The sequence below is a fragment of the Physeter macrocephalus genome, chromosome 7 (genome assembly GCF_002837175.3).
Source record: "Physeter macrocephalus isolate SW-GA chromosome 7, ASM283717v5, whole genome shotgun sequence".
Taxonomy (NCBI): domain Eukaryota; kingdom Metazoa; phylum Chordata; class Mammalia; order Artiodactyla; family Physeteridae; genus Physeter; species Physeter macrocephalus.
Genome location: NC_041220.1, coordinates 92,845,314 through 92,863,712, shown reverse-complemented (window position 1 = coordinate 92,863,712; position 18,399 = coordinate 92,845,314). Strand labels below are relative to the sequence as shown.

General features: G+C 44.2%; 1 protein-coding gene across 1 annotated transcript in view; it reads right to left on the bottom strand.

Annotated features, from left to right (window-relative positions):
- CCDC149 (coiled-coil domain containing 149) overlaps positions 1-18,399 on the bottom strand; it is a 105,484-nt gene that overhangs the window by 37,048 nt on the left and 50,037 nt on the right. Inside the window, 2 exon segments of the mRNA XM_024119364.3 lie at positions 732-848; positions 17,769-17,876. Coding sequence (XP_023975132.2) covers positions 732-848; positions 17,769-17,876 — 225 coding nt within the window.

Here is an 18,399-nt window from a genome sequence, read left to right as displayed (position 1 = left end):
TTTTAGAGAGCTTACTAATACCAGCGCCTGCTATAAAACCATAAGCGCCACACATCGGAATATGATAAAAGCTAAAAGCAAGGAACAACTTCCGGCCAGACACTTACTATATCCAAGATGAGATGGATTGCAGCAGCTTGGAAACACAGAACCGATCACTTACCAACTGCGGCCTGTCCTAAAGCCAGGGGCTCGGAGAGGGCAAATCCAGATATTGGGGACAACAGCCAGTGTCTTACAAATAAATACTTTTTCAAACCACTCTAAACCCAGAAATCATGTTCTGCTCTTCAAAACCAATTAGTGAGAGGAGAAAAACGAAGTCTAGGCTCTCTAAGCTGTTCCCTAACTAGGGCTCAGTACCCGTTGAGATTTTGCCTAAAAGGCATCCACTCAGCATTTCAGCGGAAACTTGCAAATTAAGGCCAGTTTGTCATGTTTGTTCTCTCCCTGTCTATCCTGGTTATGGGGGAGGTTTCTTGTTGTGTTCAGAACAATGGCACCCAAAGTAAGAGAGCAGACCTGCTGGAAGACAGAAATGCAAAAGGCTGCTTGGGAACCTAGCAGAGAACAGAGGGAGTAAATGCATTCAAACTGCATCTTCCTTCCTCCTCTGACCGCGTTCCAAGCACCCCACAGTCTCTGAGAAATTGGGGCACAGTCTACTCTTCTCTGTGTCATGCTCAGCTGTGCAAACGTATCCCCCACTCATAACAGATGTTGGCGATAACCTGTTCCCTTGCTCTCTCCAGCTGCTGAACCAAATCTTCACGCTCATGGGCTGCAAAGTGCCGCACGCCGATTTCTTCGTCTCCCAGCCGCTGTTTGGCAATTGTCATTCTCAAGAGCTGCATTTTCCATTGGTAGAAAAAGAAGAGAGAGAGGGAGAGAGAGTTAAAATGAATAGATCCAAACAAAACCCCAAGCATACTAGGCAGAAAGTGTTGGAAGTTAAGATTTTCCAAGGAATACTGGAGAAAGGCACAAGACAAAGAAATTTCTTGCCAATATCATTAATTTAAAAAAGTTTAAAAGTCCATATTGTATGTACAGACACATGTGTGCACACATAAACCTATAAGGCTAACGGGAACACAGGCCTGGGCATGTGAAAGGAGATAGCTTGTTTAGCCCTGCCATAGTGAGGGAAAAAACTCTGTGTCTCTTTTAAACTTAGCAAAGATTAAAAAATGATAACACAATGTTGTAAAGTATCTGCTAAGATGGGCATGCTCCCACATTCTTAACAATTAGGCTATGTTATCAAGAGCCTTAAAAATGTCCCTATCTGACTCTTGCATCTGAGCGCTAATTCAGATTTAAGCCTAAGTAAACTCGTCACCTCTCACCCCATCAATGCTGACAATGGATGAAATACCTTGCTGTAGTTCTGGACTAAAACGCTGGGGAAGAAACTTAATTTTCTTTTTTGCACAACTCAGGAAAACAGCTACTGTGCAAAGTTTCCTTTCTGACCTCAGCAGATGAACTGGACTGATAGTGTTAATTCAGATTTAAGAAATTATCTGAATCTTGGTTTGAGTAGATTCGAGACCTACATGCAATATTAACTAGATCGGATACCTTTTATATTTTCACATGTATACATAGGCTCTCCTCACCCTCATCAACGTCCATTAGTTACTGAACTCCGTGAACTAGCACTGAAACATTACAATGTTTTGTTGCTCCAGTTTTGTAAAGTTTTACAGTGCAGTACCTGTTACTTTTCAGAGACAAACCAAAGGTTAATTTCTCTAGGTTCTTGCAGTTTGCTTTCGCAGCATTTGATGGAGGATCTTTATATATATATATATATATATATATATATACACACACACATTTGTAATAGATGAAAAATAAACCGGATTGCAAATCTTTTTTTTTTTTTTGAAGCAAACCATGTACCAGGTTTTTGGTCCAAATTGTGTAGGATAAGTTAAAGTGCATTCTATTAACCCATATGTGTGTATTTCTGTACCCATAGTTATGTTGAAATAAAGTTTTAAAAAGCAAAAAAAAAAAAAAAAAAAAGGTCCCTATCCAATGATCCAGTAACTCTACTTCTGACAATCTGTGCTAAAAATAATCCCAGACATGGATTAGCTTTAGAAAAAAGAAAAAAGTAGACTGTGCTGTTATTTATAGAAAGAGTAAAAAAAAAAAAAAAATAGAAACAATGTCCAACAGTAGTGGAATGGCTAGCAAATGATAATGCAATCAATCAACTGATTGATTGTTTGATCAATCAATCAAACAGCAAGTTTCCAGCTGTTTAAAATGAGGTTGATGTGAACTATGTAGTACCATGGACATGCGGATGCTGCCACACTAAGTGGGAAAAAAAGCAGAAAACTAACTTGAATACGCTGTTTGGGGACTTCTCTGCCAGTCCAGTGGTTAGGACTCCATGCTTCCACAGCTGGGGGCCTGGGTTCAATCCCTGGTCAGGGAACTAAGATCCCACAAGCCACACAGTGTGACCAGAAAATAAATAAATAAATAATTTAAAAAAATGTTTAAATAAAGGCACTTTCCTGGCAGTCCAGTGGTTAAGACTACGAGTTTCCAATACAGGGGGGTGCAGGGGGCACGGGTTTGATCACTGGTCTGGGAACTAAGATCCCACATGACATGGGGCACAGCCAAAAAAAAAATATGCAGTATGATTGAAATTATTCTAAGAACCCACATACAAAAGAAAAAAATTACCAAATACACTAAAACCCTTAAATGTGTAAGTTTAGGTGACGCAAGACTGCGTATGCTATCTGTTCTTTGTTTTCTAACTTTTAAAATAAGCATACATGACTTTCATAAGGTACTTTTTAAATGTTTTTAAATCCCTAGGAACTAAATTCTAGTCCTAAAAATGTAATTTTCCAAACCATCCCTGCAGAACCCTTGGCTTTCCCAGTCTCTGGGGCCGAGCTCCATGTGCAGCTCCAAACCTTCCAGTAGGGCCATGATGGAAACTATGTTAGAGACTCCAGGAAGGTCCAGTGGTCCCAGAGCATCCCCTACACGCCCATCAGTGCCAAGCAGGTGGCCATTAAAGCGCTTTTTTAACTTTACAGCACTGCTTCCTGATGCTTCTTCGAAAGAGGTTGTAAGACTGATTCCTCCCTACCTCCCTGTAGGGTGTGTGCAGATGGGCTTCATATATGGATGAAATCCTGGGGACAGCGTTTTGCTGCCACACAGAGCCAACCCATCCAGGAATACCTGCTGCGGTATGCTCTTCCTCATTCCTGCGTGGATCCTAAGGGATTTGTTGCCAATACAGAGAATGGCTTTATTTTTCAAGTCCCTAAGGATTTAGGGGCAGGTGAGAAAGTTAAAAGCCAAGGTAGAATATTAACTATATAGGAATAATAAATAACAGCAATGAACTGTGCAGGAAATGATGACTACTGAAAAGTAAAGAGCATTTTCAAATGACATATATTTGGGGTCCTTATTTGAAAACTAGTCAGATGAACTGGACATATATTTATTGTGCACCTACTATGAGCAAATGCATCATTAGGATCAGCACACAATGTCCCAGGCAGGTGGAACAGCTTGTACAAAGGCCTAGCTGAGGACACATGGCACTTAGGTACACAGATGGCCACGCTTAATGGAATCCCCATTCCAAAGCTCAAGGATTCTGTATTTGTATACTTGCCTAGTGCAAATTTATCTGTAGCCTCGAAATCAGCATTCATGGTGTTTTTGCATCATGAGGGGACATGTGCAGATAAACACAGAGTTGCAAAAAATGGGAAGCATCCCACAGGAACGTTTCCAGCTAGAGTCGAACAAGGCAATGTTCTGCTTTCTTGTTTTAGCTCATGCTGTAAACAAGTGTCCTTTTCATGGTTTCTTTCGTGCCACTTTTTTTTCACATTTTTGTGCTTTCTGTTGGTGTTTTGCCATTTAGAATGGCCCTCCTGTGCAGTGCTGGAGTGTTGTCTCATGTTCCTGAGCACGAGAGGCTATGATGTGCCTTACGGAGAATATATGTGTGTTAGATGAGCTTCCTTCAGGCACGAGTTACAGTGCTATTGGCTGTGAGTTCAATGTTAAAGAATCAACAATATAAATTAAATAAGGTGACTTTAAACAAAAACACATATAAAACAGTTATATATTGATCAGGTGACAAAAATATTGTGACCAGAGGCTCAGAGGAACCTAATCTCCTATTTCCCCTAGGAACAATGGTTCAATTTTCCCTAATTCAGTGTTTGCAGTGATTTTAGAGAATGTAACTATAGCAAACGTCAAGAATCGGCTGCATTGGGGGGGAACGGAGTTTATGTCAGAACTGGTTAATTTACCTGAAAGCCGATATGTGAAAACATCTTTCACATCACAGTCTTGGCTCAGGACTTTCAGAACCCCAGGTGAGTACACAGAAAGACAAACAGCTAACCAAGTAGGAAACATTTCTCAGATGAAAGGGTCTAGGAACAAGAAGGCCTGTGCCGTTTTTGCATGAGGCAACAGGAGGTCTGCAACACGGCTTTGAAAGCAGGGCGCTTTTCTTCTATGTGAAAAGCCAGACTGACAGCCTGAACTTTAAGTAATAAAACACCACTGAGGTTTTCCATTCACAGTACGCTTCGCCGAACACTTAATTTAGAATCACACAATTATGTTTGCTTAATGCCAATTAATTATTAAACATGTTTATTGAGGTCTGACAGCCATATAAGAGAGTCCTCTTTTATATACTGGATGCCTGTTAAGCTTCAATAAACATGTTAACAATCATTTGGTGTTTAATGTGCATACGATATCGGCTATTAAATCTCAGGGCTGGACTGGATGAAACACTCATTTTTAAAAGTGAGGCCCAAGTTGGTAAAAGCTGGGTCACTGGTTGGGTCTGACACTCAAGTTCAATCGGCTGCAGGGGCCCAAGGAGGCCATCGCAACAGGGATGGCAGCCCCAGGGAGAGTTCTCTTGCCTTCCCAGCTGACAGCTGATGGGCTCTGGAGTCCACCTGCCAGGGGGCGGAGGGGGGGGTGTCCTGGGGCCAAGTTCGAGAGCTGTGCAATCTCAGGTATATGCCTAAACTTCTCTGAGTCTTAGTGTCCTTCACTGTAAGAATACGACAGTAACGGTACAGCTTTTTACTGTCCAAGGTTGCCGTAACTGTTGGGGCCCAGAGTAGGCTGCCCCCAAATGTGCCTCAATGGCATATTTATTATTTTGAATTAAAGTTACTTAAGAAATGGCCAACACGAGGGGCACTCTGACCCTCCTTTCTGTCACCCTGAAAGCAGTAAAAAAAAAAATCTCTCATGTGAAGGGTGCCCTCCTGCATCTGGAGGTAGAAGGATACCCTTATCGCCAGAGATGGGGATTCAGGCGAGAAACCAGTATAAACAAACCCTGTTACTGCTTTAATTTACTACCCCAAGCCCAAAGTCGGTTTAGATTCTTCACTAACTGGGCAGCCCGAACCTAAGTTTCTTTGTCCTGTCAACTCCTCCCAAGTTTATTATTTCTTTGTCTAAAGAGTATAAAAGTTATCTGCTTTGGGCACTTCTTAGGTTCCATGTCTATGGGACCAGCAAGAATTAAAATGTGTTTCTTTTTCTCCTGTTAATCTGTCTCATGTCCAGCCACAAGAAATCAAGAAGGGGGGAATTCCCTATTGGTCCAGTGGTTAGCACTCCGCTCTTCTACTTCAGGGTTCAATCCCTGGTGGGGGAACTAAGATCCTGCATGTTGTGCGGGACTGCCAAAAAAAACAAAAAACAAAAAACAGAGAAATCAGGAGGAGTAGAACGAGAAGTAAGAGAGTGAAGTTGTATTAAATGAGCATTTAACTTAGGGGAATTCAAATGTATGTGTTTGGCAAAAAGATGAGGGGGGAGAACCAAGAGGAGGAAGAGAGAGGTGGAGAAGAGGGGATGGGAGAGAAATAAAAATTTTAAAAATTGGTGGCTCTACCCACCCCAGAACGAAGGCAGCTTTCAACGTCCCAGACTGAGAGCAAGGTGGGAGAGGGACGGATAATACATTGAGACAAAATCATACTGTTCATATTTATACATAAGACTCCTGTTCAGGAGACACATGGCCACTTGCCTTGAACTTCATGGACAATTTAAGAGACCATCAAGGTGAATTTCTGCTAGACACAACTTTTTGCCTCTTACCTGCTGACTTTAGAACCTAGTCCCAAATGAGAGAAGATGAGATTTCTCTACCATACTTAGCACAGCCCCTAGAACATAAAAAGTGTTTGATCAATGTCAGCTGCTATTATGGTTATTGCTGTGATCATTGGCGTCCTCCTCCACGTGAGTTTCCCCACACATAACGCCCACCGGGGAAGTCCGATCTTTCTTCTAAGCTGGAGGAAGCCGAGCTGCTGAGCCAACCTTATCTGTGGACTGCAGGCAATGAGGCTGATTTCCCACCTTGGAAGCTCTATGAAGCAACTGCTCGGAGCGCTTGATTTCCTCCAATGGGGCCATCAAAACTGCACGGCTAGCCTTCCTGTGCCAACGCTTGAAGTGGATCAGTGCCCTGAGAGGCACGCGCACGGCCACCAGGAGATGCATCCATTTGCTGATTTAGATGGAAATAAACATTTATGAATGAATTATGGGTGTGAGTCGTCCACTTATGGATGAGGTGCAGCTGCAGCTGGGATGTGGCTGAGGGACAGGGCTGCAAAACGATGTGACAAAAGGCTCTTGGGCGCTCTTCTCCCACACTGCCGATGGAGTCCAACTCCTCTGCCAAAGCCCTGCTCAAACTCTGGTCCCGCCAAGGCCCCCCGGTCGGAATGACTCGCTTCTTCCTTGATCTCTTCTTGGGCTTCATCCCTCATAGCCCTCAACAGTCTCTGCCTCATCTTGTTTTCATTTGCCTGAATCCATTCTCCCCAGCAGACAGCGGGAGGGAGGCAGCTGGCAGCAGGAGTAGCTATTACTCCCCAGGTGTTACCTGTGCTCGGGTCCTGTATCTGCTGATCCTAGTCACATGTCTTTGGCTGTCATCTAGCCTCACTGAGCCCCAAGTGACTTCAGTGTTTTGTGGTTTTTTTTGCGGTACGCGGGCCTCTCACTGTTGTGGGCTCTCCCGTTGAGGAGCACAGGCTCCGGACGCGCAGGCTCAGCGGCCACGGCTCACGGGCCCACCCGCTCCACGGCACGTGGGATCTCCCCGGACCGGGGCACGAACCCGCGTCCCCTGCATCGGCAGGCGGACTCTCAACCACTGCGCCACCAGGGAAGCCCGACTTTAGTGTTTTTGAAAGTGGAGATTGCCTTAGTCCATTCAGGCTGCTATAACAGACTACCATCGACTGCATGGCTTATAAACAACAAACATTTATTTCTCATAGCTCTAGATGCTGGGAAGTCTAAGCAGGTTGGGTGTCTGGTGAGAGCCTGCTTCCTAGTTCATAGATGGCTGTCTTTTTTTCTGTGTCCTCACAGGGAGGAAGGAGTGAGAGAGCTCTCTAGGGTCCCTTTTATAAGGGCACTAATCCCATTCATGCGAGCTCCACCCTCATGACCTAATCACTTCCCAAAGGCTCCCACCTCCAAATACCATCACACTGGGGATAAGGTTTCAACATATGAATTTTTGGGAGGGGACACAGTCTATAGCATTCCACCCTTGATTACCCCCCAATTCATGTTCTTCTTACACGTGAAATACATTTACTCTATCCCAATAACCCCCAAAGAATTAACTGGTTCCCGCATCAACCCTTAAGTCTAAAGTCCAAAACCTCATCTAAATATCATCTAAATCAGGTATGGGTGAGACTCGAGGTGAGATGCATCCTGAGGCAAACTCCTCTCCACCTGTGAAGTTGTGAAACCTAGCAAGTTATGTGCTTCCAAAATACAAAGGTGGGACACACGCAGGAGCGACATTCCCATTCCAAAAGGCAGAAATAGGAAAGAAGGAAGGGGTGACAGGTCTCAAGTAAGTCCAAAACCTAACAGATCAAACAACGTTAAATGTTAAGGCTCAGGACTAATCCTCTGGCTCCATGCTCTGCCTTCCAGGCCCACTGGCAACATCACCGCCAAGGCTTGGCAGGACAGCCCTGCAGTGGCTCTGCTCTGGTGCCCTGCAGCTCTACTGGGCTGGGGTCTCAGCCCTGGGGCTCTGGGAGGCCCCCTCTATTCTAACCCAGGTGAAGGCAATCTGTCCCCCAGAGCTACGCACTCTAGGCCTGTGGCGGGAGTGGTGGCCTTGCTGGGCTCTGAATTACCTTCGGTGTCATTCTTCTCTTGTCCTGAAAAATAGCGCCCGGCCTCTAATCCATACTAATCTCCTTACCAAATGGTTGTTTGGCCAACACCCTTAGCGTTCTCATTTTTTGCAATATGGACAGGCTGAGAATTTTCCAAATCTTTAAATTCTGGTTCCTTTTTGCTGAACAATTCCATCTTCAAATCATCTCTCTCTTCTCACATTTTATAAGCAGTCAGGAGAAACCAGCCTGCTCCTTCAACACATTTTTTAGAAATTTCCTCAGCTAAATATCCAGTTTCATTGCTCACAAGTTCTACCTTCCATAAAACAATAGAACTCAATCACAGTTCAGCCAGATTGTTGCCACTTTATAACAAGGATGGCCTTTTCCCCAGCATCCAATAATGTGTTCCTCATTTCCATCTGAGGCCTCATCAGAATGGCCTTTACTGTCCATATTTCTACTAACATTCTATTCAGGATGACTTAAGTATTCTCCAAGAAGATGGACGCTTTCTCCACAGCTCTCTTTTTTTTTTTTTCTGAGTCCTCACCAGAATTGCCCTTAACGGTCCATTCACAGCAATGCTGTGAAGGACAACAGGCTTTTTCAAGCAGGAACCTCAAAACTCTTCCAGCTTCTACCCACTACTCCAAAGCTGCTTCCACATTTTAGGTATTTGTTATAGCAGCACCCCACGTCTTAGTACCAACTCCTGTCTTAGTCTGTTTAGGTTGCTATAATAGAATACCATAGACTGAGTAGCTTATAAACAACAAACATTTACTTCTTACAGTTGGAGTCTAGGATGTCCAAGATCAAGACACTGGTAGGTTCCTGGTCTAGTGAGGGACCACTTCCTGGTTCATAGTCAGCTGTCTTCTCACTATGTCCGCACATGGCAGAGGGGGCAAAATTGCTCACTGGGGTCTCTTTTATGAGGGCACTAATCCCATTCACGAGAGCTCTGCTGTCATGACCTAATCACTTCCCAAAGCCCCCACCTCCTAATACCATCACATTTCGGATCAGGTTTCAACATATGAATTTGGGGTGGGGGCACATTCAGTCTACAGTAAGAATAAAAGCTATCTTGTAGACAGAACAGCTATGGCCGGCTGTCCGGCCTGTGCACTGCACAAGTCCAGCTCTGGGGGTTTCCATCCTTGCAATGTGAAGATACAATGCAATAATCACTCTCTGAAGAGCTTTAAAAGTACAATCCCCAGTTATAGCTGGTACGGTTATAATTCTTATACAGTGACTCTCTATTTGTCAGAGTTACTGGGAAGATCAGATGCAAGAATTAATAGGAGTGGATGTTAGCCCTTCCTCACCCCTGGTCCTTGTGTACTGCTGCAAATAGCACGCCTAGGGAGAGGTCAACACCAAAAGCCATTTATCAAACATTCATCTGCCAGGGTTGTGCTGGGCGACTTAACAAACAAGGTCCTGCCTATCTTTTCTTTACTTTTCCTGTTGGTTTTCTCCACATCCTCTCCAACTGCCCCCTGACCTTTTGAAATACCCTTGATAAAATTAGACAGGAGAGCTTTAAAAGGCTCCAAGTAGGCGACTCTATTGTATATACCAAAGTTCAAATTCCTAAACCTATACGGCAAATCTAGTTCTAGCTTTAAACAAAAGAATTTGGCACTTAAAAAAGAAACCCAGCAGTTTCCATATTCTTCCTCCCAGGCTCTGGAGATTATCATGCACACGCTCATTAATGTGTGTCAATGTTTCCCAGTTAACGAGCACCCAACTTGGGCCAAACAACATGCTATAAGCTTTCCTTACACAGGATACCTCCAGCAGCTTTTCACTGCAATGGAATAAATTTGGAATAAATGGCAAAGCCCTTATGAGAGCTGCAGGATGCATGAACTGCCCCTGCCCACCTCCCAAACCAACCTCCAACCACCTCCCTTGTTTGCTGGCCACACTGGCTTTCCTTCAGTGCCTCAAGCACAATCTGCTCCTGCCTGCCTCTGGGCCTTTGCACTTGCTCTGCCCTTGAGCAGCCTGCCCACAGGTCTGTCCAGAACCCACTTCTTTTGTCTCTTTCAGGTCACAGATCAAATGTCACCTCCTCTGAGAGGTCTTCCCTGGACACTGTCGCTGAAGCTGTCCACCTTCAAGGGCCCCACTGCCTTCATCATACTGCTAGAAATCCCCTGTTTCATCTGCTTGTCCCTCCCCCTGTCGGCTCCACTGCAGGAACCTGGCTGTTCATACGCACGGAAACAGCCGGCACCCATAGCAGTGTCTGGCTAACCGTAGGGAGTCCTCAGATACATCTTAAATACAGGAAGTCTCTCATGTGCTGCTTCCCAACCCCGGGAGGCAGACACTGCCCCGTCCTCCTCATAGGGGAGAAGCTCATAGGGGCTGCTGCAGGGCTCTGAAACCAGGGCTCCTTGCCTGGGGCCCACGCTCAGACCAGGCAGGAGGCTGCAGTGTCCCCTCACCCTCAACACAACAAGCCCTGTCCTAGGTGCTTACGCACATTGCCCCAGTAAGTCCAACAAACACTCTGTGATGCACTGTTACAATCCCCGTTGTCAGAAGAGAAGCAGAGACACAGAGAGGGGGAGTAACTTGCCCACGTCACAGACCTGAGAAACGGCAGGGCCGGGAGCTGACCCCAGGCAGGCGAGGGCTCTGGAGTGGATGCTCTGCGGGCCTCTCTGCACACCGACGACAGCACTCACTGCCTCGCGCTCCCCCTGCGGAGTGTGTTCTGCATTAAGTGCCCTGTATAACTTTCTGTATTTAATCCTCACAGAAGGCACGCTGGCCCCCTATGTCGTGCCTGTCACCCAAGCTCGCTCACTCAGGGTCTCTGCACCTCATCCCCCGGTTATCTGACCACCTCCCACCTCACTTCCTTCAGGCCTCTGAGCAAAGAGTGTGTCAACAGAAATGCCTTCCTGACCACCCAGTGTAAGTAGTTGCCCCCCTCCCCTATCCCCGGCAGCCCAGGCTCCACTGTACAGCCCCCTAGCCTGCAGTAACTTGCAGAGCACTGAGCACCTTCTGACATATTACACTGTATTCCATCAAATATAAGACTCTAACAACTCTAAGACCCACCATTATGCATGACCAAAAAGACTGAAAAATACCAATCATCACTACATGATACCAATAACTACATCAGAGATGTTCAAATGTGAAAACCCGTGCCTCTCAGAATCTGTGTAATATCATATATTAATTTGTTTATTTGCTGACTGCCCATCTGTCCCCACTAGAATAGAAGCTCCATGAAGGCAGGAACTCATTGGTTTTGTTTACTACCCTATTCCCAGACCACAGAGTTGAGTCTTCAATAAAGATGTATTGAAATGAACTGAACTGAACTACCCTCCATAGGCAAGTACTACCGTTATCTCCATTGTACAGATGAGAACAACTGAAGACACAGAGAAGTCAAGCAACTGGCCCAAGGTTACACAGCTAGGAAGCCCCTGAATTACCTTCAGATAGTTCAGAACACATTGCTCCCAGAGCGACAGTCTTTAGAGGGTTGCACCAAGCAGTTTTAAAGCTGCTTCAATTTGTTTTGATTTTAGTGTAATTTGGGTATGGTGTATTATAAAATAAGTCTTAGGCAGAGATATCTTTCAGAATCAGTTCTCTACAAAGTGTAATTACAGTGCATGGTCTAGGGGATGAATGTCCAAAACCACACTGTTTTGGTTGCTTGGTCTACCCGGGCTGTGTGCTCATATAAGACAGAATAAGCTCAAATATGGTGTCTGAGACCAAATTCATTTGTCTAATTCGTCTGACAATAAAACATTAGGAAATGTTGAACTAGTCTGGCTGCTTGCTGAACTGAGTGTTGCCTGTGTTTCACCATCAAGATCCCAGTTAGAATAAGATATGATGGGGCTGGAGCAGGTGAAGGGTCCTTATCACTCACTTTAATTCTTTGTAATTAATTTCTATAATGCCCCAAGGTGAGAGCTTTTCATTAGAGTGCCCTATTCATGTGGGTTTCCCACAAGCTAGGACATCTCCGTGCTCCTTTGAAGCATAAAGAGGAAATGTTTACAAAGAGCTCTCTGATCCCTCATCCTGGACTGTTACAAACATCCAATCTGAACACTTTTTTTTTTTTTTTAACAGAGTATACTTTAATTAGTCACCTGCATGCTCATTGGTCTGCCTGTATTGGCTGGTGGCTTTGACTTAATTGGTTTGCCTGCTGAATCCTTCCAAAAGTCCCACATCAATAGAGGTACGTTCACAGAAGGGGTCTATCATTTTATGGGGCCAACACCAGATAAAACAGAGGTACTTAAAGACCTTCAGCTGGTGTAACATAAAGCTCATTATTAAGGGCAAAACCCCGTGTTTATGCACGACTGCAAACAGTTACATTTCAATTGGCCAGCAGGGGCCCAGGAAATGTGACTGCCCGGCACTGTCCACCTGAAGTTCCTTGCTTTTGAGTACTTCACATTGCATTATTGTTCTTCTGCACTTAAAGTGCCATAATCTGTAAAATGAAGGAAAAAATAAAAGCAAGCAGACAAGGAAACCCAGCAGGAACATGAGATGCTGCTCCTGGCCTGTTCTATTAGGTGCTTATTCCACAAGGGTACACAAAATGCAAGGAAGCTTCTGGGTGTGTGACACCAAAGCAATAATGTTTGGGGTGGTGATAAGGAGGGCTGAGTTTTGGGGATCCATTTGCCAGATGTCAGGCTTCTTACCCCCAATCTCTGTCTCTGTTGGGAGGCACATACCCCCGGGGTTCACTGGAAACAGTCGATCAGCGGAAAGGAAGACCTTGAGACTCCTGGTGGAACTCTGATACAAGAGGACGCTAAGCCAATCTGGGCCCAGCTTGTGCTAAAGATACCAGCAATGTTTACCCTTTATGGAGTGCTTACTGGATGCCAGGTACTATGCTACACCCTTTATAAACATAATATTGCATGCACACACACACTCCCAACCATTAAATCTCCTGCTTTCTTTTCTTCCCAGCACTAACCACTGTCTGATGATCTTACATAAGTATTTTATTTTCTTATTCTCTGTCTCCCCAACTAGACTCTAAGCTCTGTGAGAACAGGCACCTTGTCTTTCTTATTCCTTGACGTAGTCACAGCTCCTAGAACATTAATCAGCACACAGTGAGTCCCCAATTATGTACTGATGAATAATGATGAAACCTGACAGCAATTCTATGTGAGGTATCATTACTCCCATTTTACAGATGAGGAAACTGGGGTCTAGAGAGACAACTGACTTGCTCAGGGCCACACAGATAATAACTGGCAGAGTTAGAATATAAACCTGGGTCTAGCAGTTTCCAAAGATGGACCTCTTGGACTATTCTAGATTATACCGCTTGGCAATGGGAGGCTGGAGCTAGCTCTTTCTGGAGTGCCAAGCTTTCTAACTCCCAGTTCAGTGACTTCACTTTGCTAGCCTGATATTTAAATGCCATGGCATCAGTATTTACACCACGGAAGTTGGTAAAGGGCTACCAGCTAGGCTTCCTCTTCAGAAGAGCTGGCTCACCAGCTCACCTCTGGAGATCTGTGGTTCAACTGTGCTCTGCTAGTTTTGTGGATTGCCTCTTACTGATTGTTAAGTTCTCAGAGGTCTCCTTTCCGCCCCCTGCACCGGTCCCCTTTCCCTGAATCCACTCTTTTCTTAATGCCCAGAAGAGGAAGCAGGCATACCTCTGGGGCAAGAAGGGGAGCTGTAATTCTCTGGGTGGGCTGCTCTCCACACTTGAGGCCCTAGCGGTGCCTGGGTTTTCCACGTAATTGGTCCTTATTCCTCACAGACTGCCACCCAAAGAACTCCCGGCAATCCACCCTCATGAAAAGCTTTCCCCAGGGTGATTTGTGGAGGTGTGGGTCCTCCCTTCCCTCGTTAACCTTTCAGAGCTATTATTAGCAAGGAAGGGGAGGGTGTCTACTAGGCTTCCCTTTTCCCACCTCTCGTCTGGTTTGAACTGGGGCTTTGTGTCTGTCCAGGAGCCTCGAGAAATTCTTGGGCGCTGCTCAGAGAGATAATAGGTTTGTTGATCATGGAATCCCACCCTCCACCTCCAGCCCTGTGTGAGTGCTAAGCTGCTTGTAAGACAGGGTGGCAACAAATCTTTCAAGAGGCTGTTTGAAAATGCTTTATGGCACGTAGGGTTACAAGGCTCTAGCTGAACAAATGGAAAAATTAGTCTACCTTAAAATAGCCAAGGCAAGTAATTTCCTATCACCTTGTTTCTTAAATGTACTTAACATCTAGAATCTGGCCTTCCCAAAATATGGCTAAGGGTCATCAGTTAAAATGACAACTTGGAGATAAAAAACTTCCACTTTAATAGTTGCTCATAAAGTGATGCCACAAGCCCTTCTGTTTGGAATGGGGGGAGTTAGGAATCCCACAACATCCATTATTAAATATTATTGCATTTAACAGGCTTGAGCCAGCCTAGGAGCATCAGACCCCCTGACCCTTCCAGGGGCTTCCTAAGGTCTCACACCTTAGGTTTGGCTTTCTTCTGCTTTTTCTTGGATGGAATGGTTTGCTTTTCTAACCCCTTTCTCCAGGTTTCTAAACTACTCCTTACCCCGCAAGGAGAGTTAGTGATGACAGCCGGAGGGGCAGTCAGTCTGCTATTTTCTTGTGTTCTTCCTTTCTCTTTTCCTCTTCCTCTTTATTGAACCTTTTTGCTCCTTTTTGCATTCCCTTTATTCATTCACTCATTCATTCATTTATCCTATTCCATTCCTTCAATAAAGATCTATTAAATAATGTCTATGTATCACGAACTAAGACGCAAATTCCTACGGATCCAGGAATTCAGCCTGCAAAGAGTTTACCTTTGGGGGAGGGGTGCCAAACAAGTACAAGCAGAGGGAAAAGAGCAGGGCACTGTGGGTGTGTGCAGGACCTGCCCCTGAGAGTTGGAGAAGGCTACATTTGACCTATGACCTAAAAGATGAGCAGGAGTTTATAGAAGTAAAGGGGAAGAGTGTTCCAGAGAGCAGACAGCAGGTGCAAAGGCCCTGAGGCACAACGCAGTATGGCTAAGCTAAGGGGTTGAAATTAGCCCTGCAGGGCTGAAGTGAGAGGCCACTAATGGCAACAGATGTGGCTGGAAAGACCAGGAGGGGCCAGATAATGGAGGGCCAAGCACACCATGGTAAGGAGGTGGGACTAGATTCCGAAGGAGGCGATGGAAAGGTTGGAGCTGTGAGTGACACGATGAATAAAAGAGCAAAGGAAGGGTTAACCCATTCTCCACCACACAGTCACAGCCATCCTTCAAGAGAGGCCTCTGTGTTTCTCAAGATGGCTGGTGTCATTACTGAATGCGTCATCCAGCCTTAATGTTGATGACTGGGGGTGGGGTAAGGGGGGAGGGTGACCATGACTCACAGGGGGATGAAAATAAACCAGCCCTATAACTTTAGATGCAAATGAGAATAAACAGAATCTCTGGGGCTCACTGCAGTTGGTCTTTTTTGAGGAGGAGAGGACTGGAGACTGAGATACAGGGTCTACTGAACATGTTAACATCTTGCCTGCATCTGTTGGCAGGCAAATTACTTCACAGGCCATGAATATGAGTCACTAAATTCTAAACCTTGAGTGAGAAAACCCAAGTTTGATAAATGTGTCCAGCTACTGGAATAAAGACCCAGAATGCAAGCAAATCATGAAGCTCAGATGGTGCCAATGCAAAAGCAGCCCCAGACCTGCGCTTAGTGTTACACTCACACACACACTCATGAACACATACCCTCCCTTTCTTTCCTTGAAATATCAGTTGCAAATGTCAATTCCTAAAATATCTCAGGCCTACAAGGCGATACAATGAAAACTGACCAAAAGATGAGGCAGAGGTGTGTTTAGGACAGTTGGAGGTTGGGGGGTACCTCAGAAAATAAAAAAGAAAAGAAAAGAAGAAGAAACAAAAAATCAGTCAAGAAGAATCATGACTCCAAAAATCACATTTCAAAATGTTTCAGTATTTTCTGGATTTATAACTTCTCCAAAATTCCTGCAGTATTTTTATGGGTTTAAAAGGAAATGATTGCACATACTTGATTTTACTCTCTAGAAAAACTTGCCCTGATGCTAGCATTTGATAACACCTAAGAAGGCCTGGCCTTTAATTATTGACCAAACACCTAGGTTACAGAGCTTAAATCCTTTTGAGAGGCCCGATTAGCTTGTCCAGGGTTAATTAGCACCCTTCTTAGCATTCTCGCCCACTCCCTATTTCATGACCAGAGAATAGTCATGAAATATTTTTCAAATATAGTATGTTAAATCCAAGAGGTTTAAAAACATTTTTTTAAAGGCAGACTAAGTAGACAAGAGGCTATATGTAAAGAAGACTTCCCAGTGTGCCCTTTTTTTTTTTTTTTTTTTTTTAATTTTTGACCACACCTCGTTGCATGCGGGATCCTAGTTTCCCGACCAGAGATCGAACCCGTGCCCCCTGCAGTGGAAGCATGGAGTTTCAACTGCTGGACCACCAGGGAAGTCCCACCATTACGCACTTAGATTGAGCCCCTGAAGCCAGCAGTAAGCACACAATCCTCTCTGCTCTTTGTAGTGGAAGAGTTCTCGAGATAATCCAGACACTTCCATACATTTTTTTTTTTTTTTTTTTTTTAAAGAATGAGCATCTTTCAAAATGGTGCCTTCCAATAACCAGTGACTCCCAGGAACAACAAACATCCCCATCATTTGTCAGGGAATTTGGTACCGTTCAAAAGACATTGCCCAAGAAAGCACCTCCTCCCCGCCATGTAGTTTGCCTGAGTGAAACTCCAAAGGCCATCCCTGTTGGGAAAGCTGGCTCTGGCAAGAAGTTGAAATTGAATCTATTGGCAAAATGGGAAATTATTTGGGGGCGATGGAATTAAACTTCAGTAGTTTTTCTTCCTTTTCTCAATTGTACTTTTGTTCACAGCTTCAGCTGGGAGAGACAGTGCTCACATTTAGTTTGGAGTTTATGAGTTCATATTTTATAATTAACGTTGCCAACAGGGGAGTTTGATTAATACCAAGCAGTGGATTTTGAGCAATGTTCCATACAAATTGCCAAATTTAGCAATAAAATAAATTGGTTATGTGAACATAATTAGTAGGATGACTACTTAAAATTCAAAACTGAATGTGAATAATTCCAAATCATCTGAGCCACAAATCCATTATTTGTATAGAAAGGAGAAAGTATAGCATGTGGGCTTTATTTTGCCCTCAACCACAATGTTATTCAGCACCAAGCTGAACATAATGAAACTTCTACAATGGGTTGTGACAATATTTTAGAGCAATCCAGAAACACACACAGACGCATGTGCGTGCACACGCACGAAGGGAAGGGAAGGTAATAAAGATAAGAAATGCTAAACTGTGAATTTTCATTGCAATGTAAAAATCTGTAACAATTTTTTCCGCAAATGCTGCATTACATTCTTCTGATGCACCATACATAAACCTCTGGCACAAAATTACTCAGGAGAGGTTTTTGCCTTTAAATATTCACGGTACCTTATTGTCGCCCTGGACTTCTCCAAGCCTTTGCTGAAGTTCTTTAATTTCTTCTCCCAGATGTTTATTTCGGTCCTGAGAATCTCTCAATAGTTGTGCAAGATTAGCCTGAAAACTGACAAAGGATTAATCTCCAAAATTTACAAGCAGCTCATGCAGCTCAATTATCAATAAAACAAAAAACCCAATCCAAAAATGGGCAGAAGACCTAAACTGACATTTCTCAAAAGGAGATAACACAGATTGCCAACAAACACATGAAAGGATGCTCAACATCACTAATCATTAGAGAAATGCAAATCAAAACTACATCAGTCAGAATGGCCATCATCAAAAAATCTACAAACAATAAATGCCGGAGAGGGTGTGGAGAAAAGGGAACCCTCTTGCACTGTTGGTGGGAATGTAAATTGATACAGCCACTATGGAGAACAGTATGGAGGTTCCTTAAAAAACTAAAAATAGAACTACCATACGACCCAGCAATCCCACTAATGGTCATATACCCTGAGAAAACCGTAATTCAAAAAGAGTCATGTACCACAATGTTCATTGCAGCTCTATTTACAATAGCCAGGACATGGAAGAACCTAAGTGTCCATCGACAGATGAATGGATAAAGAAGATGTGG